Source organism: Pelophylax lessonae (assembly GCF_965119305.1).
Source record: "Pelophylax lessonae genome assembly, chromosome: 9".
NCBI classification, from domain to species: Eukaryota; Metazoa; Chordata; class Amphibia; order Anura; family Ranidae; genus Pelophylax; species Pelophylax lessonae.
In genome coordinates, this window is record NC_138776.1 from 56,016,175 (window position 1) to 56,044,031 (window position 27,857).

Consider the following 27,857-nt stretch of genomic DNA (forward strand, 5'->3'; position numbering starts at 1 on the left):
TGCCATAAATAACATATTTGATTTTTCACTCCAGGACCAGCAGTAGTATATAATGAGTTTGGAAATTGTAGAGAAATGCTTAAATAATGCATTACAAATTACAATTGAACTACACCCATTTGATTATAGATGACTAAAATGTAGGACATTTAGTCGACTAAAATATACTGGAGTTTTAGTCTACTAAATACGACTAAAACTAATACACTTGCAGAAGACTAAAATGGGACTAAAACTAAAATGCCATTTTAGTCCTAAGACTAAGACTAAAACTAAATTGAAATTTGCTGCCAAAATTAACACTGAGAAGCCGCTTGGCTGTCATTACAAGGAGCAGGAGGGGACGTCCCCCCTCTCGCCGCCTTCCGCATCTCGCCCGGGTCTCCCGTCCCACTGGGAGACCCGGACCAGTTTCCCCAGGCACTCAAATAAAGTACTGTAGTCTTACCGTAGATTACACAGAGCGGAGGGAGCAAGGGAGGAGCTGGAGTGCAGAAGGCTGGAGGGGCGGAATTCAGTTCAGCTGGTGAGGCGGAGCTGGGTGGAACTGGATGGCAGATGGCAGATGGCTAGAGACTGAGGCGATCAGAGCTGAGTGCCAGGACACCACCGAACATTCGGCTCTGAACGGGTCTCCATGTAAAAACCCGGAAGTCATGACATCACTTCCGGGTACTCGGCGCCAGTTTCAAAAAACTGAAAGCATTCAAAACAGCCAAACTTGGGGTTTGGGGTATTTTAGACCCCCAGATCCCTCCACGACAGTACCTGTCAAGTGTAAAAAATAAAAAAAAATAAACATTTTTAAATGTTCAAAAATATGGGCCAATATCGGCCGATACTGATATTCAATGGCCAAAATATGGGTATCGGCAACGAAAATCTGATTTCGGTCGATCACTACTTTCTGTTGATTTGCAGGCTTTAAGTAGAACTATAGGCAAAACCTTCTCTCCATTATGGATTTAGTAAAGAATGGGTATAAAAATCAAATTTTTCTTTTTCGCCATCTGTGTCCCATTGCGGAGATTTCCCTTCATTTCCTGTCCCATTGCCAAACAGGAAGTGAGAGAAAATCCCTTTAAATTTAGGGAACTCCTTGGGGACCGTGATAAGACATAAGCATTTTATTTTTATTTGCGTTATTTTGCACATCTTGATAAAAAGTCCATTGTAGCTCTGGCACTTTGAGTACAAAGTCAGTAGATAAAATATTATTATTATTCACATTATTCAATATCTACCTTGAGAGATCAGACACATGTAATATTATTGCAATTCTTTATATAGTTTCAATATTCTTTTAGTTTTTGAAGCATAGCACCACTTCATATTTGTATTTAGATGTGGGGACACATTGTTAAGCTGTGAGCAGCTGCTTCCTATATCTTATAATAAGTGGTAGCGCATAGGATTCTATATCTACTATATGTAGCACTGCCCCCTAGAGGGTTGCTGAAGATTACACTTTAGGGATTCCCCTGGGTTACCCGTAGCAACTGCTACAGAAAACTTAACACTTTAATTTCTTGGCCCAGTCAAAGATCAGTCCAGGGGTTGTTGTCTTTGTGGTTTTATTTAAATTGGGATAGGAGAAGGGATGAGTGGGATACTTCAGCTGTTATCTATTCACAATGCTGAGGACTCTTAACTCGAGAATGCGGCAAGAGCGCTACTTCATCCTGCCACTTGAATGAAGATGAGGTAAGTGTCTCTAAAGTATTTCTCTTCAGGGTAACTCCCCCAGTACCCCCTTTTTCTCTGGGCTAGCTGACACCGGTCCACTGACTGCACTAACCGGAGTGGTCCCCTTCCTGGGCAGACCCCTGGGCGAGATCCCCTGTACTCACAATACTGTTTTTCCACAGTCTCACTCAGAGCCGGGACAAAGGGGGGGGGCAGGAGGGGCGGCACCTCAAGGAGATGGGGGGGGTTTGTGTTGGGAGGAGGAAATTGGGGGCAGCAGATGGTAAGAATGTTTCCAGGAGGGGAAATTTGGGGAGGTAATTTGGGAGATTTGTGCTAGAAAAGGTAGGGGAAGAGGTTTGTGCTAGGAGGGAGATTTATGCTACTTGGGATGATTTGGGGGTATTTGTGCTAGAAGGGGAACATGGGGGGGGGGGGGATTTGCTATGATGGGAAAGATTGGGGGAATTCGTGTGTGGGGGGGGGGGGATTTGGAGTGTGAGGAGGAGAGGAATTGTGCTCGGAGTGGACATTTGTGCTAGGAGGGGGACATTTTTTGGGAGAGGGATTTGTGCTGGGTGCATATGTGGAGAGAGGATTTTAGCTGGGGGGCAAATATGTATGCATGCAGTTTAGTGCTCAATTTTTAATAGGGGGGGAGAGGATTTTTGACACGTAATGCTCATACATCTTGGGGGAGCACAATTTGGCATGCTCGCTCTGGGCTCTAGATGACCTTGTCCCGGCACTGCCCCAACTCCTCAGTCAGCATTCCTGGACCTCTGGGTTCAGCCTCACCCCACCGGTACACTAGGCCAATTGCCTGTGACCACCATCAACCACTGTAGAAGAGGAGGCAGCCGCCACCCTCCTTCTGGGACTCTGCTTTCCACCAAACACCTCTACCTCATGTTCTCGTGGCTTTTTATACCATGTCCCATAATGCACCACTCTCTGTGCCAACCCGTGGGACAATACCAAAAGCCTGTGTGTCATTGGTCAGGTTTCCTCCAGCATCCAACGTGCCTCCCCATTGGATCAGCTGGGGACACTCCCTGAGACCAGATGAATCACACACTGGGCACACTGAGTAGACCTGACTACCAATCCTGCTCTCCTGGTAAGCAGAGAGAGACAAAACTACTCTCCCTTACCTAGTACCTGACAAGGAGGGTGCTGCATATATCAGCAAACACATGGGTTTCAAACCAACAAAAATGTAACATGCTTCTATAGTAAATACTGCTACCTTTCCATTTACCAATGTTCATGACAATCTGACATCTTTTATTATTAATGTCTCCAGACAATGCTGCAAGTGGAAGATGTGAACTGTATCTGCGTGGATTGGGTCGGAGGATCCCGGACTCTCTACAGCGTAGCTGCTAATAATATCCGTGTTGTGGGGGCCGAAGTGGCCTATTTTGTGGACATTCTTCAAGTAAGTAAAATTGAAGACATGGCTGCAAGTATGAATTTAAGTAGAAAGAGCAATAAATCTTATGAATGTTAACATGCAGTTTACATAATGCTGATTACCATGAGATTTCACATATTGCAGATTATTATTAAAGTGCTGTAATTTCCCAGTAGTTGTTTGTGTCTCTGCCCTCCCCACCACCACACACACATACAATTGTGAGATTTCCTGTGGCAGTCTGGGTCTCTGCCCCTCCCACAATGGTGAGATTTCTCTGCAGTAGTTTGTGTCTCTGCCCCTCCCACAATGATGGGATTTCCCTGCAGTAGTTTGTGTCTGCCCCTCCCACAATGATGGGATTTCCCTGCAGTAGTTTGTGTGTCTGCCCCTCCCACAATGATGGGATTTCCCTGCAGTAGTTTGTGTGTCTTCCCCTCCCACAATGATGGGATTTCCCTGCAGTAGTTTGTGTGTCTGCCCCTCCCACAATGGTGAGATTTCCTGCAGTAGTTTGTGTCTCTACCCCTCCCACAATGATGGGATTTCCCTGCAGTAGTTTGTGTGTCTTCCCCTCCCACAGTGGTAAGATTTCCTGCAGTAGTTTGTGTCTCTACCCCTCCCACAATGATGGGATTTCCCTGCATTATTTTGTGTGTCTGCCCCTCCCACAATGATGGGATTTCCCTGCAGTAGTTTGTATCTCTGCCCCTCCCACAGTGGTGACATTTCCTGCAGTAGTTTGTGTCTCTGCCCCTCCCACAATGGTGAGATTTCTCTGCAGTAGTTTGTGTCTCTGCCCCTCCCACAATGGAGAGATTTCCTGCAGTAGTTTGTGTCTCTGCCCCTCCCACAATGATGGGATTTCCTGCATTAGTTTGTGTCTCTGCCCCTCCCACAATGGTGAGATTTCCTGCAGTAGTTTGTGTCTCTGCCCCTCCCACAATGGTGAGATTTCCTGCAGTAGTTTGTGTCTCTGCCCCTCCCACAATGGTGAGATTTCTCTGCAGTAGTTTGTGTCTCTGCCCCTCCCACAGTGGTGAGATTTCCTGCAGTAGTCTGTGTCTCTGCCCCTCCCACAATGGTGAGATTTCTCTGCAGTAGTTTGTGTCTCCGCCCCTCCCACAATGGTGAGATTTCCTGCAGTAGTTTGTGTCTCTGCCCCTCCCACAATGGTGAGATTTCCTGCAGTAGTTTGTGTCTCTGCTCCTCCCACAATGGTGAGATTTCCTGCAGTAGTTTGTGTCTCTGCCCCTCCCACAATGGTGAGATTTCCTGCAGTAGCTGTGTAGAGTTTCACTGAAGAATAGCAAGGAACAGGAGGTGAGGAAGTGGGCCAGAACCCACATTTTTATGTGGATAAGATTTGCTTAATAAAGTTTCCCAAAGGATTAAGGTTGAAAGAGTTCTTGAGCAACAGTCTATGGCCTCATGCACACATTCCATTAGATATCTGATCTTTTTTACTCCTCATACTGTCAAATGTATAATCCTCGCTAACGTGTCGCCATATCGATTTCTAATGTATTGCTGACATCCCATGTGATTGGTCTATAGAAAAACTTTGGATACTCTCCCGCCAACGTCCACATCATCGGACACAGTTTGGGCTCTCATGCTGCAGGAGAAGCTGGCAAGAGGAAGGCCGGAATCGGCAGGATTACTGGTAGGTGTCAACCAATGGAAGACCTTCGATTTATGACATAAGGTGCAGTTCAATGACTAAGTGCCGTACAATCTCAGCACTCAGCCAGCAGGGGGGGCTCTAAATTACAACCATTATGGTGACATGTGGAATCCATAGACTGCTTCTCTATTATCCGCTCTTGATGCACAGGTACTGCCCACTTCCATTCATTTCAGTAGCAAAAGGAATGTGATGCTAAATAATATTCTTCCTTTAATAATTAACCTGTTCTGTCACACTTATATTTTTATGTGTGTAGCACTGCCCCCTAGGGAGCTGCTGAGTGTGGATTCCCCTGAGTTACCCATAGCAACAGTCTGTAAAACTTATCACTTTAAGACTTGGCTCGGACAATGAGCAGTCCAGGGGATTTGGTTTTTCATGTTTTATTTTAGAACTTGGATGGAAGGAGGGACGAGTGGGATACTCCAACTTGAACTATGAACAATTTCTGAGGACAACTGACTGTAGTGTGTGCAGCAAGGCCGCTGCTTCACCTTGCCACTGAAGTAAAGTAAAAGATATGTTCCTGAATTAATTTCTCTTCAGGGTCCTAACCTGGCACCCCCTTTCTGACTTCCCGTGCATGCTAGCCCTTGTCCACTGACTCTCCACTGGAGCGGTCCCCTTCCTGGGCAGACCCCTGGCAAGCTTTCCGGTACTCATGGACACTGTTTTTCCCTGGGTTGCTCTGCCTTCAGCTCCACTCGTCAGTATCCTGGTTCAGCATCACACACTTGGTGCATTAGGCCGACCGCCTGTGACCACTTTCCTTGCTGACAGGAGGAGAGTCAGCTGTCACCTTCCTCCTGGGACCTGGCTTTCTGCCCAAAAACGCCCTGTCACCTGTGCCCTTGGCTTTTATGACCAATCCCAGGATGCACCACTCCTGAGCCAACCCTCTGGGACAGCCACAAAAGCCTGTGCGTCATTGGCTGGGTTTCCTTTACTATCCAACAGGCTCTCCCATTGGATACAGTGGGGACACTCCTTCAGCCCAGATGAATCACACCCTGGACACATGCAACATGCAGAACTAACAATCAAGTTCCCCTGATAAGCAGATAGAGCTGCTAAGCTTTACCTAGGAGGGTGCTACATGTGTTTTATTATACTGCACAGATTACTATTATTAGACGTATGCTGAGATCTAGAGGTGGTTTTGGGCCACTACAACCTGTGTAATGAACTTATTCTGTATCTCCATTTGTCCTCCCCTCCTTTTTAATGTTAGTTGGATCAGTCTTAGATCCCCCCCGTTTCTTCGATGCTCCATTAAATAATGTTAGTTCTTCACAACGACAGTGCTTAGGAAATGTATTGTCCTCTTACACTTCAAAGGATCTGAAGTAAAATTGCGTTCGTCACATCTGTGTTCTATTGAAGAGTAAAGCTGCCTGTGGATAGTGGCAAGTCAGCAGGTGATTATACTGCCAGGATAGACTGGTTGTAAGGAGGTATGTAAATGCATTAAAAATGGCATTTGCAACAGAACATAGCCAGCAGAAACAAGTTCTATTTTGACATGTCTCGCTCTAGGCACAGCCTAGGGATTTTAACACCAATAGAATATTATTTTTCATCTTGGTGTGCAGCAATCCTGTTGCTGGTACAATTGATTGCATTGGTTAGCCAGCACCCCAGATGTGATTTTGGAGTGTCGAGCCTGATGTTGTCTGCACAGAGCTCTGACCTCAACGGTACTTAACACCTTTGGGTTCAAATGGATCTCTGATGGTGAGCATGGTCTTCTCATTCAACATCAGTACCTGACCGCACAAATGGGCTCAAATTTTCACAGACCCCCCTCCGAAATCCCGTGTAACGTTTTAGGGGCACCTCCATATTAATGGTCATGGTGGTCATGGTTTTGAAATGGGATGTCCAACCAGCTCATACAGAAGCAATGATAAATGGGTGCAGATAAAAAAATTTGGAAATAGAATATATATAATGATCTGGTAAGTAGACAATTTCCTCTCTTAGTACTATTTCTAACAAGATGATGTGTTCATACAGGTCTAGATCCAGCTGAACCCTACTTCCAGGGAACCCCAAATGAGGTCAGACTGGACATCACAGATGCAAAGTTTGTTGATGTAATCCACACAGATGCTGCTCCAATGATCCCCAATCTTGGTTTGTATATTATCCATTCTAGTTGTGTTATACAAAAAATAGTTGTTTTCCTATATTTTTTAACTAAATATGAAATACTTTATATCTGAGAATTTAAATATTATCTTTGCTGGACAACTGCTGAGATTCAATAATTTAGATGCCTAGAAAGTATATTACTTTAACCACTTCAGCCCCGGAAGGTTTTGCCCCCTTAATGACCAGGCCATTTCTTGCGATTCGGCACTGCATTACTTTAACTGACAATTGTGCGGTCGTGCGACACTGTACCCAAATAAAATTGATGTCTTTTTTCCCCACAAATAGAGCTTTCTTTTGGTGGTATTTGATCACCTGTGCCATTTTTATTTATTGCGCTATAAATAAGAAGAGCGACAATTCTGAGATACAAACAATATTTTTTACTTTCTGCTATATAACATTCCCAAAATATAAAAATCTAATTTTTTCATCCTTCTAGGTCAATTTGTATTCTGCTACATATTTTTGGTATTTTGATTGGTTTTGATCTAAAAACTAGGGGAAAGATTTATGTCATTGTTATTTATTTTATTTTTTCTTACTAGTAATGGCGGCGATCTGTGATTTTTAGTGGGACTGCGACATTGCGGTGGACATATAGGACCCCTGACATTTTTGACACATTTGGGGGGAGTTCATTAACATTTAACAATGAGCGTCGGTTCACACTACCGCGACGCTACTTTAGGTGGCGACCTCCGAGGTCGCGGTGCGAGCAGCGTGCCGCGACCTCGGAGCGGCCGCCACGGACTTCATAACATTGAAGTCTATGGCGGTCGCCTCCTGGTCGCCCCAAAGAAGCTCCGGACCCTTTTCTAGGTCGGAGCGACTTGTGTCGCTCCTATTAGAACGGGTCCGTAGCTTCCCTATGGGAGGCGACCTGCGGCGACCTGTGAGGCGACCAGGTCGCCTCACAGGTCGCCCTAGTGTGAACGGGCACTAAGGCAGACAGGCTTAACAGAATCTACAACACATCTCAATACACAAACAATAAGGAGAGCCTGTCTCTGCCATTAAAGTACAATACACATTAGCATAAGTGTAAATACAGACCCCATTTGAAGCAATTCAAGCCATATTCTTAGTGTCCATTAAAGAGGAAGTAAACCCTCCTCTGACACTTTTACCTATAGGTAAGCCTATGATAAGGCTTACCTATAAGTACTGTAAATATCTCCTAAACATGTACCGTTTAGGAGATATTTACCTTACATGCAGCCAGTGACATCACTGGCGCATGCGCTCTGAAGGAACGGCCGCTGGTGCCGTTCCTTCAGAGTCCCATGCCGTGACCGTCGGCTCCCGCGTGCGTGTGCGGGAGTGACGTCACCGCGGCTCCGGCCAATCAGATGGCCGGATGCCGCGATCTCGGAAGATGGGCGACTGGACATGTCGCCCGTCATACAGGTAAGTGGGGGCGGCACGGCGGAGGCTCGTTCTAAGGTAAGTATCTCATAATGAGCTAGTATGCGATGCATACTAGCTCATTATGTCTTTCTCTTTCAGGTTGCGAAAAAAAAAAAAAAAACTATGGGTTTACAACCTCTTTAAGTATCTGTCTTTTACTCCTAGTGACGGTGAGTACCGTCACAACATGGTTCACAGTTTAACTATTTATCCACCTGTATGCAATTAATTCCATATCTATCACCTAGTTTGGTGCAACTTTGTATCTATGTGTGCATCTTATCACTGGATTTTTCACCATTTTGTTTATTAAGGGTAAGAGATATGTCTATCATGGATATTTATATTAGATTTTATTATGTACTGATTTTATTTTATTTATCCACCTGTACGCAATCTATTTCATATTTATCACTCAGCACGAGTACTTATTGCATTTTTGCACACTTCGTCACTGGATTGTTTGTCTATTTAAGATAAGAGATATGTTAAACAGCCCTATTTGATATATTTATTTGGATTTTATGTCCTGTTTTTACATCTAATTTATTCACTATTTGTGGCTGCACCTTCATCATCTATTCTATTCATCCACATATCTAATTTTGGCATTAGCACTTTTCATTATTTTGATCTTTTGCATTATCACATCATCATTTTCACATCCTATGCTCTTAAGACCTTAGCACAGCACCTTATTTATATTTATCTATCTAGTGGTCTGGGCACACCATATTGGCTCTGCTTTCTACATTTGGGTCTCATTCCCCACACTTCCTCATTACCTTCAATACTTGATAGCGCGGGAGCCAGTTATCTTGTATGACATCACGTACCTGTATGGGATTTCACGCAGGAGAGCTAACGCTCCGCAGTATATGTATGTAAATGGTTAATAATTTCACATCTGTATTTAGGTCTGTTGATTCTCTTCATCTATAAATTGATGTAAGCGACGCCTAGCAGGGTTATCACCATAATGATGGTAATAATGGTATTTGCTGTGTCTTTGTTCTGCAGGTCTTGGGATGAGTCAGGTAGCCGGACATTTGGACTTTTTCCCAAATGGAGGAGAGGAAATGCCTGGATGTGCCAAGAACGCCCTCTCTTCGATTATTGACCTCGATGGTATCTGGCAAGGTAATGCAGATGGTCCGCTGTACACTGAATCTTTAATACACACTGTAAGGAAAGTGGTTAAAACACTTGTAAAATAGCATTCCAATATAGTATTTGACACAAACTGATTAAAGACTGGTCATTACCCCTCGTAGCTCATCCGTGACGTCACCTCACTCCTCCTTACGCGTATCGTCACTAACCACGTGACTTAATTAGGGGTCTTTTTAGCACTGGACATTTATTGTGTTAATTAAGGATTACTGGATACTATTGGATCATTTTAGGAGTACTAGTACTTTATTTAGAAAGTTCATTTCTATTCACTTCTTTGATGTATATATAGTATTTTTCATTGCACACATTGGTACATCACAGCAGCGCAGCAATTTTTATTTATAGATGTGTTTCTATATGTGAGGAACACACATTCAGTGGTTGCACAGCATCTGTCAGATCAACACAGAATAAAACTTTAGTTTCATCACATTTTTTTGGCAGCGCACGGGTTTTTTCTTTATATAACATAGACTTTGGCCCTAGGATAGCGGAGCAGGGTCTGTCTTTAAGTCTGGGGTGAGATGTGTGGCCCTTAGATTGCTTCCTTCCTTGTCTCTATTCAGGAAGCACAGAGCAGCCAGGATCCTCCTCTTCTCAGGTCCCTCACTGGCGCTCCTGGCACCTCCCTCCTGCCGGGTGCCCCCACAACAAGCAGCTTGCTCTGGGGGTACCCAAGCAGACGTGCTCCCGAGCTGCGGCTGTGTGTGTCTATTCAAACACTGAGTCGGGGCTTGCCCCAGTGCCATCTTAAGAACATTAAAGGGCCCAGGCAATGCAGTGCACTGGGGCCCTGTCTACACAATCACACACGAGAATAAAATGCAAATTATCGATAAGGCGATATTCATTGGTACAGCAGTGCCAGGCTAATGACAGCTTCCAAGTTGGGCGGCTGGGTCTTGTGAACACACACACGGACGGGAGTCTGACTCGACTGTCCTGTGTGTGCCTGTTCCCGAGGAGACGGACAGGCATTCCTTCAGTTGTGGGCTCCCGCTCCATGACCCTAGTGGCCTGACAGCAGTGCAGGGTCGACAGGCACTTGCCACCTGCTAAGTTCGGTGGCGGGATGCACACGGGAATTGCGACTAATGCTTGGCTGGGGCTGGGTGCCCATTTGGTAAGATTGGCCTGGCCTGCCCCTTCCTCCTCTGTCTCCTGATTGGCTCACTGACTGTGATTGACAGCAACGAGAGCCAATGGCTCCCACTGCTGCCAAAAGCCAATCAAAAGTGTGAGCCCCAGAAGAGACAAGGCTGTCTTGGACATCCCGGGGGGGGGGGGGGGGGTTGAGAGGAGACATTGCTGGAACTGGCAACAGGTTGTCTAGTTTGGCTGATACTCATTTGGCGAAGTAGGAGTGGAGGCGCAGTCCCCCCATTCTTCTGGTCTCTTGTGGCCGAGCCTTACATTGGAGTTGTGATACTTTTTTCCGGGCATGGTAACCTGTCGGATTATTGAGGTAGAAATGGGAAGATGCATGGTCTTAGATGTCTCCATGGGGTGGGCGGGATGCCTGATCAACATTTTTGGGCCCCAGGCAAATTGGGACAGGGAATGCCTCTTCATGAAGATCAAGCCATTTATTTTTACAGTCCAGCAAGTTGTCTTCGGTGGTGATTTCAACACCATCATTAGGACTAAGGACAGGAAAGGTACCAGAGCCAGGCTGGACTGTGATGGTCTTTTTTTAATGAAACAGCTAGACAGGCAGTTCTGGTTGATGTGCATATTCATTGCTGCCCAGACATCACAGGATTCACTTTTCAGCAAGGTAGCTAAGGTAGTTAAGGGGGAACTCTGCCCTCTTGGCACCAGTGTACCAGGCAGTGGAGTTTCCTTTGAGGATTTTTTTCAGTCACAGATATCGATCATGGACGTTTGCAGCAGTATTTCAAAGTGGTGGGAGCTTACAAAACAAAGGAAAGTTGGGTTATTCAAGGCCTTAGGAAGAAAAAACAGCTTGATGAGTATGTCACCTACCAGCGTCTGCAGAGGAAACTTGAAAGGCTTTTTTTGAATAATGGAGATCTGGGGATGATCTCTGAGGTTAAACTCTAGCTCAGGAAGTGTCAGTATGACAGGCATGCCTCTTTGGTTCTGGAAATGGATTATGGTAAATATCACTCGCAGTTAAGTCAGTTGTAGGCCTGGTTGACAGAACAGGTTCCTTGACAAAGTCCAAGTCGGGGATCCTGGAAGCCAGGTCATATTATGCTGATCTCCTGGGTAGGAGAGACCATGATTGGGCAGGCATGTCAGGTTTTCTTGATTCTACTCCAGGACTAGGAAATGGCAGTTCTCTTGCGAGTTTCACAGAAGACATCACAGCAGATGAGGTGATTAAGACTATTGATAAGTTTGCCATTAGGAAGTTGCCTGGGTCAAATGGGTTGATAGGCGAGTTTCTAAGCACTTTAAGCTTACTCTGGCCCCATATTTGATGGAGGTTTTAATGGCTGTCTGAGAGAGGGTTTGCTCTCTCCCTCAATGTGACAATTTGCAGTGATTCTTCTGTCCTAAGGTAAAGATTCTTTAAGAATTGGCAGCCCATTAGCCTTCTCAATGTTGATAGGAAGACAGAGCATTTTTTTGTCTGTAGCAGGCAATTTTTTTTCTTACCGCCAGCATTGTTCAGTACAGGGTAGAAGTGTAACGCTCTGACTATTTAGGTCAATGGACGTGATCTACAGCTGCAGAGTTCCACTCAGTAGTCTTGTAGAGAAATGTTAAATCACCTGATCCAACTCTCTTGACTCATCATAGTGGTTCAGCCTGGTTCAGTATGCACATGTACAAACACTCAGTAAGTGATGTTATGAGAGTGATAGGTACTAAATGCAAGTAGCAGTGAAATGATACACTGAAGGTATAGGTTCTGAGGAATGGTAGCAAGTGTGATGAATAGTAATCTCAAGAGCTAGCAATCTAGTACATACAACAGGTGGTAATTAGTAGTAGGCAAGGTGTACAAGAGTTGATAAGCTAGTTCAGTAATGCAGGTTTAGGTATTAGCAAGCAAGATGTATGAGAGCTAGCAATCTAATTCAGTTATGCAGGTAGTAGATATTAAAGAGCAAGATGTATAAGAGCTAGCAATCAGTTCAATAATGCAGGTAATAGGTAGCAAGCGTTGTTGATAAGGAGGGGTCCCCTGTGGGGTACTTATCAATAGCCGGGAAGTAAATAAGAGTAGAGTGAGGTAGCGAGGCTCCGGTCAATCCAGGAATGGGGTGTGTCACTGGAAGATTCGGCAGCGTCAGGTTAGGCATCTATCAGGAGCGGTTGCACGAACAATGTGTGAGTGCAGACCGTCAGTTGAAATAGGCGCCCTATGCGGCGCCTGATGATGACGTCAGCGCTGTGAACCATTACCACACCCATATGCGTTCCACCTACCTGAGTGGTGGAACGCAACCCGGAAGTAAAGAGTCAGAAAGGCATTGAATATACCAAGGATCTTACAAGAAGCAATTTTTCAGCGGTGTTAGCTTTCTGGGAGGCTCTGGAGCGGTACAGGACTGCAGACTGGAGAATGTTTCTGTTGGCATTGGATCATGCTAAAGCTTTTGATCGGGTCAATCATGAGTACCCATGGCTGCTTCTTGTCAAGTATGGCCTGGAGGGGGGCTTTATCTATTGACTGAAGTCCTTGTACAGGGGGCTGAAAGTTTCATGCTTGTGAAGGGTTGGCATGGACAAGCCCTTTGAGGTTGGCTCAGATGTGCATCAATGGTGTCCTTTAGGTCCTCTGCTATATGCATTTTCAATCCATCATATCGGAATCAAATTTATGTCAGCTTTGTCTGTGTTTTGCCAGTGTCTCTCTGTAACCTACCTTCCCAGGTGGATGGGTGGCCTAGGTATGTCAACCCGGTGTTTTTTTTTTTTTTCTCTGATCTTTTTGAAATATAATTTTGGTAATATGCTGGCAGAGGAACCAACTGAGTGGGTGTATTTCAGTCCTGGTTTATGCCTTTTCTGAAGAGCTGGGAGAATGGTGGACCAGTGAAAAAAGCCTGCGGGTACGACACGATAAGCTCCCGTCTTTTGTTGCCCCGTGCCTGAAAATTCTTTGGCAGTGGCGAGTGACAGTGAAGGAAATTATGTAACTTCCTGGGAAGGTCCTAGAGAGGAGGGTTGTTGAATCTGCCTTTAGCGAGCCACTAGCCTTGAGGGATTGCTCAGGCCCTGTTATGAGGGAGGGTCTGCGTTTTATGAATTAACAGAGAATCCCTTTAAAGTTTCTGGATTTGGCCTGGCGCTTGTTCCATGGCAGGTGGAGGAGGTGATGCACAATTTCTTGTTTCAGTGCCCCTTCAGTATTGAAGTCTATAAGTGGGTGGCTGGAGCTCTGTGTATCCCTTTCCTGCTTGAGTTATGCAGAGTGGTCAAACGGGGCCTTTAAAACTCACTGGGATTTTGATTTTGAGACGCTTTTTTTACATAACTTAGTAGTTAGTTACTTCACGTGGAATGCACTGTGTCAAATTTCCACTCTAAAAAAAGTCCTTCCTATTGAGATGGTGGTGCTCAACAATCTGGGGGTGAGGTTGGGAAGATTCGTGGTCTTGAGAAAGACAGGTGGTGGCAGGAGCCCTGACAAAGGCACAGAGGAATGTCAGGTCTCCGTAGCTGCTGTCTGTCAGTATCTGGGCGTGTGGATTTTCTTTGTATCCTTTCACATCCTCTAGATTTTTATAAGATCAGATTTTTGGAAAAAAGCTACATGCATGGGTTAACTGCGGGTTCACACTATAGTGATGTCAGACATCGCATGTGATTTGCATCGCACTGCTTTGCAAATCACATGCAATGTCTATGCGATGCAAATTCAGCCATACAGATTGGCTGAATTTGCATCGCATTCGGATCAAAGTCACACAGGACCCTTTTTTTGGTCTGCACCAGAATCGGGTTGCATGGGTGTTCACACCTATGCAATCCGATTCCTGCCTAAATTGAAAGTTAACACTGCGATATGCACACTAATTTGGGGCTGTCATTAACTTTGTATTGACACTCCCAGTGGTTCGCATATGGCAGTGTGAACTGCCTGCGAGTCGGGTGCGATGCAGTGGATTCGCAGGGTTCCCGCATCGCACCACTGAATCGTCACTAAAGGTTTAATCATTTCTTAGCCTGAGGCAGTATTTAGGTTGAGGTGAGTTGTGTTTTGCATAAATTAGAAGTTTAATGATATTCAAATTATGTTTCTTTGTATACAGTTCTACTTACGTTATTTTCAGGAGAAAAAAAAAAGCTGTTTTCTGTTATCTGCTGATGTATATATTTTTTTATTAATTATTTTGTATATATATTATTATACATTTCTGCATATATTTGTACTTTGTGTGTGCAGAATTTTCCCTTACAGTCAGGCAGAAAAAGGTTCACATCAAGAAATGAATTGGGAATAAACTTCTCTCCTTGACTATTGCTTGTATAAAGTTCTCAGTACATTCTCTTAGTGTGTGAATTTTCAGATGACATTATCCAGATTTGTTCCCTTTCAGGTACCCGTAATTTCGTTGCTTGCAATCACCTAAGAAGCTATAAATATTACACAGAGAGTATTCTGAAACGTGACGGCTTTGCCGGCTACCCTGCCTCCACCTACAGCACTTTCTCCTCTGTGAGTACCTGACACAATGGCTTTTCGTTGACACACCAACACACTGTATCCTTTCCAAATCTCTAATCTTGGGGGACTCAACAACATACCTCCAAACTTTGAGAGGTGGGAAGAAGGGAAGCATTAGAGCACAAAGTATACTGGCAAAGGACACGCCACCACCATACCTCCAGTAACATTGACCACGAGGATTAATGGGCAAAAGTTGATTGATTTAACACAAATTTTTTTGCAATAATTTTCTTTTATTTTGGCTTTCCTTTATATTCACCAAAATAACATTTAAAATAGATTAAATTTTAGATAAAAGCATAGGTGTGCACCCCAAAACCCAAACACAAATCAACAGAGGCAGTGGCTAGGGGTGTATACATTTCACAGCTGCAAAATTATAGAAAGCAAAACACTCGGGAACGAGGCCTTAATTTTTGAAAATTACTTTTAAAATGTTTTCTTTTTTACTTTTTATATTTATTTTTTTACATTTTTAACTGCCCTGTTGGGAGGCTTGGTGAGAAATCAGGGATCTAAACAGACCCCTGATATCTCGTATTTAAGGCTAAGAAATGGACTGACGACATAGATACATCAGTCCCTTTCTCTGCAGCCTCAGCTGCACAGATGAGTAGAAAGCGCTCTGAGGCTTCCTATTTATTCACAAACTGAAGCATAGTAAACACAGCTTAGTATGCTTCGGCGATGAATGGGTTCAGGAGCGATCTGCACCAGTCGCTCACTGTGTGCATTCAGTAAAGGAAGGGGCCAGTAAATGACATTATTTATTATTATTGCTCTCCTTCCTGAAACATCCCCCTGAGTGCCCACAGCTGCTGGCAGGAGAGCTGAAGATGGGGGTCAGCAGTGCTATGGGTAAAGGGGTAACACAGGGGGCCCGGACAGCAGGGGAATGGGGTGCAGATGTAGAACAAATCCCCTGCAGTGCAGTTGGAGGGAGGGAGAGGGGTAGAAGCCAGTAGTGCTTCAGGGGGAGGAACATGTCGATAGGTGTCTGCAATACCGCAGTACAGCTGGTTCTCCTGCTTGGCAGGTCCCGCGCTCCCCTTTTAAACTGGTTGGGCCCCAGCCCAGTACAGGAGGGCCAGCAGTGCTGCCCTTGCGCATGGAGTAATTAGGGTGTGCTCAGGCACACGCCAATGAATATAAGGTTTATAGTGCAGTAAAACACTTTTGTAGTTAAAGCAAAACTTAAGGCAAGAAATACCCACCTATGGTCCACCTCTCATGAGATCCCTTGCTGGCACTGGCATCTTCAACTCTGCCTCTTCCGGGTGCTGGTTTTTGACCATCTTGTTCAGCCTGTTCAGGAATAATTTTTCCCGACACACTGGCACTGTGCCTGCAATGTACATTCTGCAGAGGATTGCTAACATGTAGGTAAGTTGATTCTATTGCAGAAGAGACATTGCATGTCTCATCTGCAATCATAGGCGTGCGCACAGGGTGTGTCAGGTGTGCCTGGGCACACCCTAATCACCTAGTGCACATTAGCATTATCGCTCTGTGTGCAGGCGGGGAGATGGGAAAGATCTCATTCTTACCAGCTCAGCCATAAGAGAAGTGCTAAAGTACTTCTCTTTCATTGTGCCAGCAGGGAGATGAATGCACAGGGGCCATATACATATAGACACACACATGCATGTGTGTTTAAGATTTGAGGTGCACACCCTAATGCAATAGCCTGCGCACACCTATGTCTGCAATAAAGAGCTGGCCTGTTTGCAGTGTTTTTATTGTAAGCATTTAGTTTCACCTTGAGGGCTTGTTCACACCAGTACATTGCTGGAACGCACCCAAAAAGTTTCTTGCAACACACACAAATGCGTGACCCCTTTGCAGGGGTGTGACAGTGGCATTAATTCTTAATGGAACCCATATGCACTTTTCAAACACACTTGCTAAAATGCATGGTACCCCAATAATATGTGGTTTGGTGTGATACAATTTCAAAAATCATGCAGGCACCTTTTTGTGCATATGTCACCTATAGGACAGCCCATTGAAATGAATAAGGCTTACCTGATTGCGACACACGGGAACATGCACAAAGGCGTGCGTACATGGTCGCACCTCCTGGTGTGAACCAAGGTCAAATAATAAATTTTTTATGGAGATCCTTACATGAGACCAAAAAGGACAGCTGAGGAAGAAAAAGGGGGACAGACGGATTCAGTTCCAAAAGAGGGACAGTGGGGAGGTATACTCAGCAGTCAATCATTTTCTGAGTCCCACCAAAAACCCCACAGTTCCTAATATTATTCAGGTGGCAAAGAACTCTGTATTTAGAGTTCTCTCTCCCCAAAAATCAAGAGCTAATGGTTGGACTTCTCTTTGTTGCTGAACAGATGTATTTTCGGACGTTATTTTAATGTTAATGCTATGACTGTGTCTTTGACCTCAGGGCACCGGATTCCCATGTGCTAGTAGCGGATGCCCCTTGATGGGTCACTATGCCGATACCTACTCTGGGATCACTTCTTCAAGCCAGAGGTTCTACTTCAACACCGGAGACCAGAATAACGCATTTGCACGTATGTGTTTCCTTCATAGAGACCATAACAGAGCTTAATGGTCATACAGTATATATAAAAAATGTTTTTTTGTAGCATGCCCACAATGAGCAGAAAAACACAATGCCCTGCCTCAGCAATGGGAATGGCCCACAATTTATTTTTGGATATGTGGTTGAATATAAAGTTCTACAACAGCACCCCTATTCCTGCGCTTGTACTGCCGAGAAAAACATTGCCAAAAACTGGCATAACCACTTGCTGACCAGCCCTTTTTCTGGCACTTTTTGTTTACAAGTTCAAATTAGAATTTTTTTCTAGAAAATTACTTAGAACCTCCAAACATTATATATATTTTTTTTAGCAGACAAGAAAAGCCGGCACACTAATGCTTCCTTTTGATGCAATTTATTCCAGCATGACAGCAGTGTACAACATGGGAAAACACTAACGCCTTTCGGTCATAGCCTTACTCATATGAGTAAGGCTATGGCCGAAAGGCGTTAGCATTTTACCATGTTGTACACTGCTGTCATGCTGGAATAAATCACATCAAAAGGAAGCATTCGCATGCCGGCTTTTCTTGTTACTTGAAAGCAATTGCATGCATCTGGACGCTGCAGCCTGAGCACCGACACTCAGTTCCATATTAATTTCACTATGCGGTAGAGCTAGGGTGAGTTTGCATCTATTCTATTTTTTAGCAGAGACCCTGGAGAATAAAATGGTAGTCGTTGCAATTTTTTATGACGCACAATTTTTTGCACAGCTGTTTTTAAACAGTTTTTTTTAGAGAAAATACACTTTAAAGCAGTGTTCCAGCCTTTTCTGTGTTTATTAAAAGTCAGCAGCTACAAAAAGTGTAGCTGCTGACTTTTAATAAACACACACCCACCTGTCCCACGATCCAGCGATGCAGCTGCCCGAAGCCTTAATCCTCTGCTCTCTGCGGCGTCGGCATCACTGGTGTGGGCACCTGGCTGTGACAGCTTGCAGCTTCACAGCCGGGTGTGAGTACTGCGCATGCGCGAGTCGTGCTGCGTGTCTTGATTGGCCGGCAATCTTCTGGGACCTCTGACGTATCCCAGAAGATTGCAGGGAGGGAGGGGGAGAGGAGAACTTCCGTTCGGGGTGCCGCGGCACCCTGAGCAGTAGTGAGAGCAGGTACCTGTCAAAATTAGGTACCTGCCCCCCCCCCCCAAAAAAAAATGACATGCCAAATGTGTCAGAGGGCTAGGAGTACTTAAAGCGGAAGTTCCACTTTTGGATGGAACTCCGCTTTAATGAATTTAAAAAAACAAAACATAATATATATATACCCCAATTTTTTTTGTATATTATGAAAGATGATGTTACGCTGGGTGAATAGATACCGAACATGTTATGCTTTCAAATTGTGCATGCTCTTGGAATGGCGCCAAGCTACGGTACTTAAAAATCTCTATAGGCGACGTTTTAAAAATGTCTACAGGTTACCAGTTTAGAGTTCCAGAGGAGGTCTAGTGCTAGAACTTTTGCCCTCGCTCAGACGTTAACTCACATGTATGGCGATACCTCACATGTGTGGTGCGAACACCGTTTACATATGTGGGCGTGACCTAAGCATGCGTTCATCAATGCGTGCAAGCACGCGGGGACGAGGATGCTTTAAAATCTTTTTTTTTATTTTAATTTTTACACTGCCCCTAAAAGACCCCAAATCCCTCTTATACCCCTAAAAGCAAAATAAAAAAAAATTGATATTTTGCTTTAAAAAAAAAAAAGGCCTTGTTTACATGTGATCAGAACCAGAAGTGACATCATGATGTCACTCCGGTACTGCTAGGTCATAGAGATGAGCGGAGGCCATCTTTACTTCGCTCATCTCTGTGCCCAGCTTCCGCCAGCACCGGATTGGTTTTTGGGCTTCCCTATCTGCCATGTAAGCCGAAAATCACGGAGAAATGGCGGGAGGGGGGGGAACGACCCATCCTGCCCTTTCTAAAAGTGAGTGAGTAGTAAATCCCCTGCTTGGGCCACTTTTATGAGAAAGGAAAGGAAAAAAATAACGGGGTTATGGCATCTAGCTGCAGCCATAATCCCGATACGGTAACGTCAAAGTAATGACAGATTTTCACAGTTAAGTGGTCGGCAAGTAGAACTATAGTCACATTTTTTTTTCCCATCTTGGATAGAGTATGGGAGGGTAATAACCCCTGTAAGTTTTTTTTTTTTGCCATCGTTGTCCCATTGGTGGAGATTCTCTTCACTTCCTTTTCCATAGCCAAAACAGAAAATGAGCAGAAATCCCTGCAAATTAAGTGACTCCCTTGCAGGGCTGCTGATAAGGCAATACAACCAATGGGCCCAGGCCCCATCAGCTAAACAGGGGGGCACAGGGCAGCTTCATTGTTCATTTCTGCTTAAATTAATGAATGGAGTTTACTAGACTACACCACTGCTCCCATTTGCTTACCAAGGCTCAAATTACATTTCCCTGGGGCCCCATCAGGTCAACTCCAAATAACGAAAAATTTGTTCGAATTTTTATTTGGAACAAAATGAACCGCACATGTCTAATGTACAGGCCTGGGAACTGACCACAGGAATGACGGAAATGCCTCAAAATGGGCTCAGCAGAGATGCAGAGTCAGATCTCACCAATAGTCCCCTAGAGAGAGAACAGAATTTCTATTTCTCCACCATTAAACAATAAAATTACAACTTAGGATAAACTGACCCTTTATATTTGAAGAGGAATTTAATAATATCTGGTCCAATCAGATTTCAATAATTGGTTTCCGGTATATATCATATGACAATACCTGTTTATTATGTTCTGGTTATCATGTAGTGAAATATGGGTTGATGATGACTTTAGAATCTCATCTGGTCGTGATGATCAATTTAGTCTGTTTGCATACATTTGAATATACAGCATATGTATTATATCCAGGGCTGTTTTTTTTTTTTTTTTAGAGAACAGGTGCAGGAATCCCCAGCCCCCCTCTGAGTCACCCCTTGCCTCTGCCCCCTACCTACCTCTGAGCACCATCCCTTGGTTCCACCCCCTACCCACCTCCCAGTACCACCCCGTTTAGAGAATACAGGACCAAGTATCATTTTGTGCTACTAAGTAATTTGTATGGAATGTGTTAATTATAACAAGACAGTAAAACAGTGAGCAACAATAGACCCCACCCCAGCAGCAATAGATCCCTCACACAACAATAGACCCCCCCCCCCCAGAAACAATGGACCCCTCGCAACAACATAACGAACCAGTGACAATAGACTCCCAGCAGCAACAACAGATCTCCCAGCAGCCAGCATCAATAGACCCTCCAGCAGCCAGCAAGAGTAGACCTCTCCCTCAACAGTAGATCCCTCCCAGCAAAAAATTGCCCCCCCCCCAGCAACATAAGACCCCCCCCACCAGAAACAATAGACATACCTAGAAATAGTATATCCCCCACACAGAAAAAGAACCCCACCAGCGACAATAGATCCCCCAGCAGCCAGCATCAATAGACCCTTCAGCATCACTCCTTGCCATTACATACATTCAGTGCTAGAGGTACCTGAAATGCGTTACCCCCGCTGAAACAAAGCCCTGATTATATTATATTATTTTTTATTATATTCTGTCTGTTTGTTCTGCTGTACACTATCTTGCAGTCCCTTCAATTGAATTAATGTCATTCCCATAGGCTGGCGTTACAGGGTGAGTGCGCAGGTCACCGGAGCGAGCGTGAAGGGATACTTTCAAGTTTCTCTCTTTGGCCCCAATGGAAATACTCGTCAGTATCAGGTCTACAAGTAAGTACACATTTGGCACAGACATTTGGCAATGAATTTAAAGGATAAGTTCACCTTTGTTCTACTCAATGTAAGGGTGGAACATGTAACATGTTCCCAGTGCTGCAGTCACCCCCCCCCTCCCCTGCCGAGTGTATGGAGGTGGGTAGAATGTGCAGGTGAGGAGTGCGGAGTATACGGCGGTGGGTAGTGAGTGTCAGTAGTTCTTTATTTTTTTTTTATTTTTTTTTTGCAATTTAATTTTTTTTTCATTTTTTCAAAATGCTTTTTTGGGGGGCCAGTGGATGGTGTCAGTAGGGCAGAGATGGTGAAAGTGGAGCAATGGACAGTGTTTTTTATTTTTATTATTATTTACAATTTTATTTTTTTAATTATTTTTTACAATTTATCTTTGTATTATTTTTTTCTCAATGATTGGGGGTGGGGGTGGTGTACATTGTCAGTGGACTATGTCAGCAGAGCAGTAGATGTTGTCAGTAGTTTTTTTTATTTTTATGTATTTATTTTCTTATAATTTAATTTGTTTTTCATTTTTTTCACAATGTTTTTTTTTTTTTTTTGAGGGGGGGGTTGAGGCAGTGGACAGTGTCAGTAGGGTGGGGGGATCGTGTCAGTAGTTGTTTTTTTATTTTACAATTTTATTTTTATCATTTTTTTACAATTTACTTTTTTAGTAATTATTTTTTTTTTTATCAGCCCAGTTTGTGTACTTTTGGTGAGATATCAGGGGTCTAAACAGACCCCTGACATCTCCCCTTTGAGACAGAGAAAGGGACTGAGGACAGAGATTCCCCAATCCCTTCCCCAGCAGCTTCAGCATTGAAAATGAATGAACAGGAGACAGAGGCTCCTATTCATTCATAAACTGAGGCATAGTAAACATAGTTTACTCTGCTCAGTTATCACAGGACACAGGAGCGATCGGTAGCGATCGCTCACTATGTCCAATTCAGAAAAGGAAGGAGCTACTAAGTGACATATTTACAGGCCCCTTCCTCTGCTCTACATCCTGACAGATCTCCCCCAGCAGCCGGCGGGGGAGGAGGGAAGGCGCCTGCGGGGGGATGAGGGGGCGGAGGAGGAGGACACAGAGAGGGGCCGGAGGAAGAGGGGGACATTGAGGGAGCGGTAAGAGGAGGACACTGTGGCAAGAGTTGGAGGAGGACAAGGGGGGCCGGAGGAGAACACGGAGGCTGCCGGAGGAAGCCACGGGGGGGGGGGGGGGCAGAGGAGGACATGGAGGGCTGCCAGAAGAGTAGGACACGGGGGACAGTCAGGGATGGTCAGCGTGGCGGTGGGAACAGTTGCTAGCACAAATCTCGCTGTACGACTTTTCAGCTGACAGCTGCAGGAGGGAAAGGAGGAGAAGCGGCTGTCAGCTGAAAAGTCATACAGGGAGATCGGTGCTAGCAGCTGTCACACCATTAATCCCTGACCATCAGCCAGGAGATCATCCATGGGTGCAGGGTGGGTCACAGTGCCCCCCCCCCTCGGGGGCCCCTGTGCAGTGAACACCCTGCACACATGGATGATATGCCACTGGGACTAAGGACTAACACTGGGATGGCATTAAAGTTTTTGTGCATGTAGCACTGTCCCCGTGGGGCCTGCTGTAAGATGATTTCTTGGGCCTCCTCTGATTACCAGCACACAGTCACTTACGGAACAGTTCACACATCCCTCCCTACTCCCGATGGCTCGTCACACAATAAACAGTGCAGGGGTATTGGTTTTTAGTGTATATTTTGGAACTTGGATGGGATAAGGGAATAGTGGGATACTCCAACTGTAACTATTCACAATGAACAAGGACAACTGTCACTTGGCCTCACCAGGTTGCTCGTGGAAGCAGCTGTACTGCTTAATCCTTACTGCCACATGTATGGAAAGGGTTAAGTCTCCTTGCTCTTTTCTCTCCAGCAATAGACTTGGTGAACTACATTATCTTCGGGACACTCACTATCATCCCCTTTACTGACCCCTGTCCACTGACTCTTCTAGCTGCCGGGTGACCCCCCTCAGGTCAGGCCCTTGACACAGATCTGTACTCACTGTACTGCAGAATCAGATCCTCCAGTGTCTCCCCTTTCAGTCAGTTTCACGTGACCTCTGGGTTCAGCTCCTCACTGGTACTCTTTAGGCCCCCAGGTCGACCACCTGGGACTGCACGACCCCTCTACAGAGGAGGAGGTAGCCGCCCCCTCCTTCTGGGACTCTGCTATCAAGCCACATATGCTCCTTGCTTTTATACAGTATCCTAGCATGCACCAAGGCACTTTCCTCTGCCAAATCACCAGGGCTGTATCAAAAACCTGTGCACTCATTTGTCCGTTTTCCTCCCACTGTCCAATATGCTTCCCTTTTGGACCAGTGTGAAACACTCTGCAGACAGAATTAGTTGCACATGAGCACAATGAGCAGACCTCACTAGCAGATCCTGCTCTCTGGTAAGCAGAGAACAATATAGATTTACCTGCAGTCCTTCTGGTAAGCAGACAGGACTCAAAACTATACTTTCTCTCTAGCACTTACATTGGAGGGAGCTACATGCGTGTAAAGGTAGGCGTCCCAATAATTCGGCTTGAGGGATCTGCTGATTGCAGGTGCAATGCTTTCCAGGTCCTACAACAAGAAAATTATAAATGCACAATTTTTTACCTGCAAAAAAATGTGCATTTTTTTTTTTAAAGGTGAACTTATCCTTTAAAGCTGAACTCCAGCCTTCCCTTTCACTCTTGCACAGTTCTAGACTCCTCTCCTGTACTGGCATTTCTTACTCTTGTAGCACTGCCCCCTTGAGGGCTGTTGGATATTTCACTCTCGGGTCCCCCTGGGTTACCGTTAGCAATACTGGCATTCACACTTTAACACTTTATGTCTTGGCTCAATGATCAGACCAGGGGTTTGTAGTTGTTTTTGTTGATTTATTTAAATTAGGGATGGGAGAAGGGAATACTGGGATACTCCAAATTAACTATTCACAATGCAGAGGATTTCTACTTCTGACAATGCAGTCAGGCTGCTGTTTCACCCTGCCACTAGGTGAATCTGGATTAAGTGTCTATCCAGACTTGATCTGACTTGATGGACTAGATTATCTTCAGGATACTCTCCTACTATCCCCTTTCACTTGACACCTGTCCTCTGACTATCCTACACCGGGATTGCCCCCCTCAGGTCAGGCCCCTAGACATGATCCCCTGTACTCACTATACTTTTGGGGCCTCCAGTGCCTGTTCCCCTCTAGTCAGCTCTCCTGGACCTCTGGGTTCAGCTCCGTTCCTCTGGTCCCCTGGCTGACTGCCTGCCACCATGCGCCATCACTACAGAAGAGGAGGCAGCTACCACCCTCCCTCCGGGACTCTCCTCACCAGCCAAAGACCCCGCAGCACATGTGCTCCTGGCTTTTACACAGTATCCCATAATGCACCGAGACAGCCTGTCTCTACCAATCACCAGGACTGTATCAAAGCCTATGTATCCATTGGTCAGGTTTCCTCCCACTGTCCAACATGCCTCCCTATTGGACCAGTGTGAAACGTTCTCTAGACCCAATGAATCCCATACTGAGCACACTGAGCAGACCTAACTGACAGATCCTGCTCTCTGGTAGGCAGAAAGCAATATAGATTTGCCTGCTTCTCCTCTGATAGGCAGACAGAGCCAAAAACTATACTCTCTCAGTCACTAGCACCTACCTAGGAGGGTGCTACACTCTGATTTCACTGCACACTGTGCACTTCTCATAATGTGCATTAGTAGCTGCAGCAAGTCAGATAGAGCCTGCCTGATTTCCTGGCTGGAGGACATCCTGCATCATCTAGCTCCTTTCTCCCTAGCCCTAGGGGTCTATGTATAAAGCAATAAATGTGACTTTCATCCAGCATTCTCTAGTGAAGATGCAATCACTGTCAGTTAAAAGACCTGGGATATTCACCTGCAAAGAATGTTTTCTGAATGTCAGACTCTCTGCTTTATATACTGTATATGCCTCTGTCTAACTGCTATGTGTCCCAATTCATATATGTGTTACTCAGTTAGCAAGACAGGATTCATCGACTGACATAAAAGAGAGAGCTCATATTTCTTTCTTTATCCATAGGGGAAGCATTAGCTCATCCAATACTTACACAGGCTTCATTGACGTGGAGATGGATGCAGGAGATCTGAACAGAGTAAAGTTTGTCTGGAAAAACGATGCCATTTCTCTTGTGTCTCCCACAATTGGAGCCACCTCTATAACGGTGCAGAACGGCAGAAATGGCAAATCGTGAGTATGATGGACTGTGGAGACACAGACCTATAAAACCTATATCAATACAACTAGACCTATACAATCTATACCTATACAACCAGAATTATACAACCTATATCAATACAACTAGACCTATACAATCTATACCTATACAACCAGAATTATACAACCTATATCAATACAACTAGACCTATACAATCTATACCTATACAACCAGAACTATACAACCTATATCAATACAACTAGACCTATACAATCTATACCTATACAACCAGAATTATACAACCTATATCAATACAACTAGACCTATACAATCTATACCTATACAACCAGAACTATACAACCTATATCAATACAACTAGACCTATACAATCTATACCTATACAACCAGAATTATACAACCTATATCAATACAATTAGACCTATACAATCTATACCTATACAACCAGAATTATACAACCTATATCAATACAATTAGACCTCTACAACGTATATCAATGCAACTAGACCTATACAAACTATACCTTAACAACTAGACCTTTACAACCTATACAACCTATATCAGTACCATTAGACCTATACATCGTTTATCAATACAACTAGACCTATACAACCTATATCAATACAACTAGACATATACAAACTATACTTATACAACTAGACCTATACAAGCTATATCAATACAACTACACATATACAAACTATACTTATACAACCAGACCTTTACAACCAATTTTTATACAACTAAACCAATCTATACCTATACAGGTAGACCTATACAAAATATACCTATAAAACTAGACCTATACAATTTTTACCTATAACGCTAGACCTATACAACCTATACCTATTCAAGCTATACTTATGCAACCATAACTATACAACTTATACAACTAAACGTATAGAACATAGACCAAAACAATCTATACCTATACATTCAGACCTATTCAAGCTATACCTTTAAAACTAGACCAACATAATATATACCTATACAGGTAGACCTATACCAACTATACCTATACAGGTAGACCTATATAACCTACACCTATACAATCTATACCTATACAACCAGAGCTATACAACCAGATCTATACAACTAGACCTGGTCAACCTATACAACCATACCTATACTACTAGGCCTAGACAACCTGACCTATACAACATATACAACCAGACCTATATATTCTATACCTATACAGCCTATGCAACTGGACATATACAACCTAGACCTATACAACTTATACCTATACAACCAGACCTATACTTCTAGACCTATAAAATCTATCCCCATACAACCAGACCTATACAACCTATACCAATACAATCTATATCCATACACACAGACCTATACAGCCAGATCTATACAATCTATACCTTTACAACCTATACAACTGGACTTATATGACCTATACAATCTCTACTACTAGATCTATACATCCAGATCTACAGTATACTACTAGACTTATGCAATTTATACTGATACAACCAGACCAATTATTATTAGTATTATACAGGATTTATATAGTGCCAACAGTTTGCGCAGTGCTTTACAATGTGGGGGGACACAGTACAATTACAATACAATTCGATACAAGAGGAATCAGAGGGTCCTGCTTTTTATGGCTTACAATTTAGAAAGAAGGGTCAAGTGATACAAAAAGGCAGTGGCGGAGCTAGACTTTTAAAACAGGGGTGGCAAAGGGGTGGCAAGGTATTATTTTGGGGGGTCAATATATTGCGATATTTTTTTGCGGCGCATCCTCTTCATCATGCAGTTTTAGTAGTGCAGAGTTACTACAGTGTGCCCCCATTCAATGCAGAGTTACTACAGCATGCCCCCATTCAATGCAGTGACCAGCGTGCCCCCTATCAATGCAGTGACCAGCGTGCCGTGCCCCCCATCAATGCAGTGACCAGTGTGCCGTGTCCCCTTCAATGCAGTGACCAGCGTGCCCCCCATCAATGCAGTGACCAGCGTGCCCCCCATCAATGCAGTGACCAGCGTGCCGTGCCCCCCATCAATGCAGTGACCAGCGTGCCATGTCCCCTTCAATGCAGTGACCAGCATGCCCCCCATCAATGTAGTGACCAGCATGCCCCCCCAT

General features: G+C 44.4%; 1 protein-coding gene across 1 annotated transcript in view; it reads left to right on the forward strand.

Moving 5' to 3' along the window:
• Positions 1-27,857, forward strand: part of LOC309564211 (pancreatic triacylglycerol lipase-like) — a gene marked incomplete at its 3' end in the record, with an annotated part of 122,050 nt that overhangs the window by 91,839 nt on the left and 2,354 nt on the right. The window contains exons 14-21 of the mRNA XM_082268838.1: positions 2,993-3,127; positions 4,661-4,769; positions 6,810-6,929; positions 9,378-9,497; positions 15,053-15,171; positions 17,591-17,720; positions 21,389-21,497; positions 25,600-25,767. Coding sequence (XP_082124964.1) covers positions 2,993-3,127; positions 4,661-4,769; positions 6,810-6,929; positions 9,378-9,497; positions 15,053-15,171; positions 17,591-17,720; positions 21,389-21,497; positions 25,600-25,767 — 1,010 coding nt within the window. The remainder of the gene's footprint in view (positions 1-2,992; positions 3,128-4,660; positions 4,770-6,809; positions 6,930-9,377; positions 9,498-15,052; positions 15,172-17,590; positions 17,721-21,388; positions 21,498-25,599; positions 25,768-27,857) is intronic.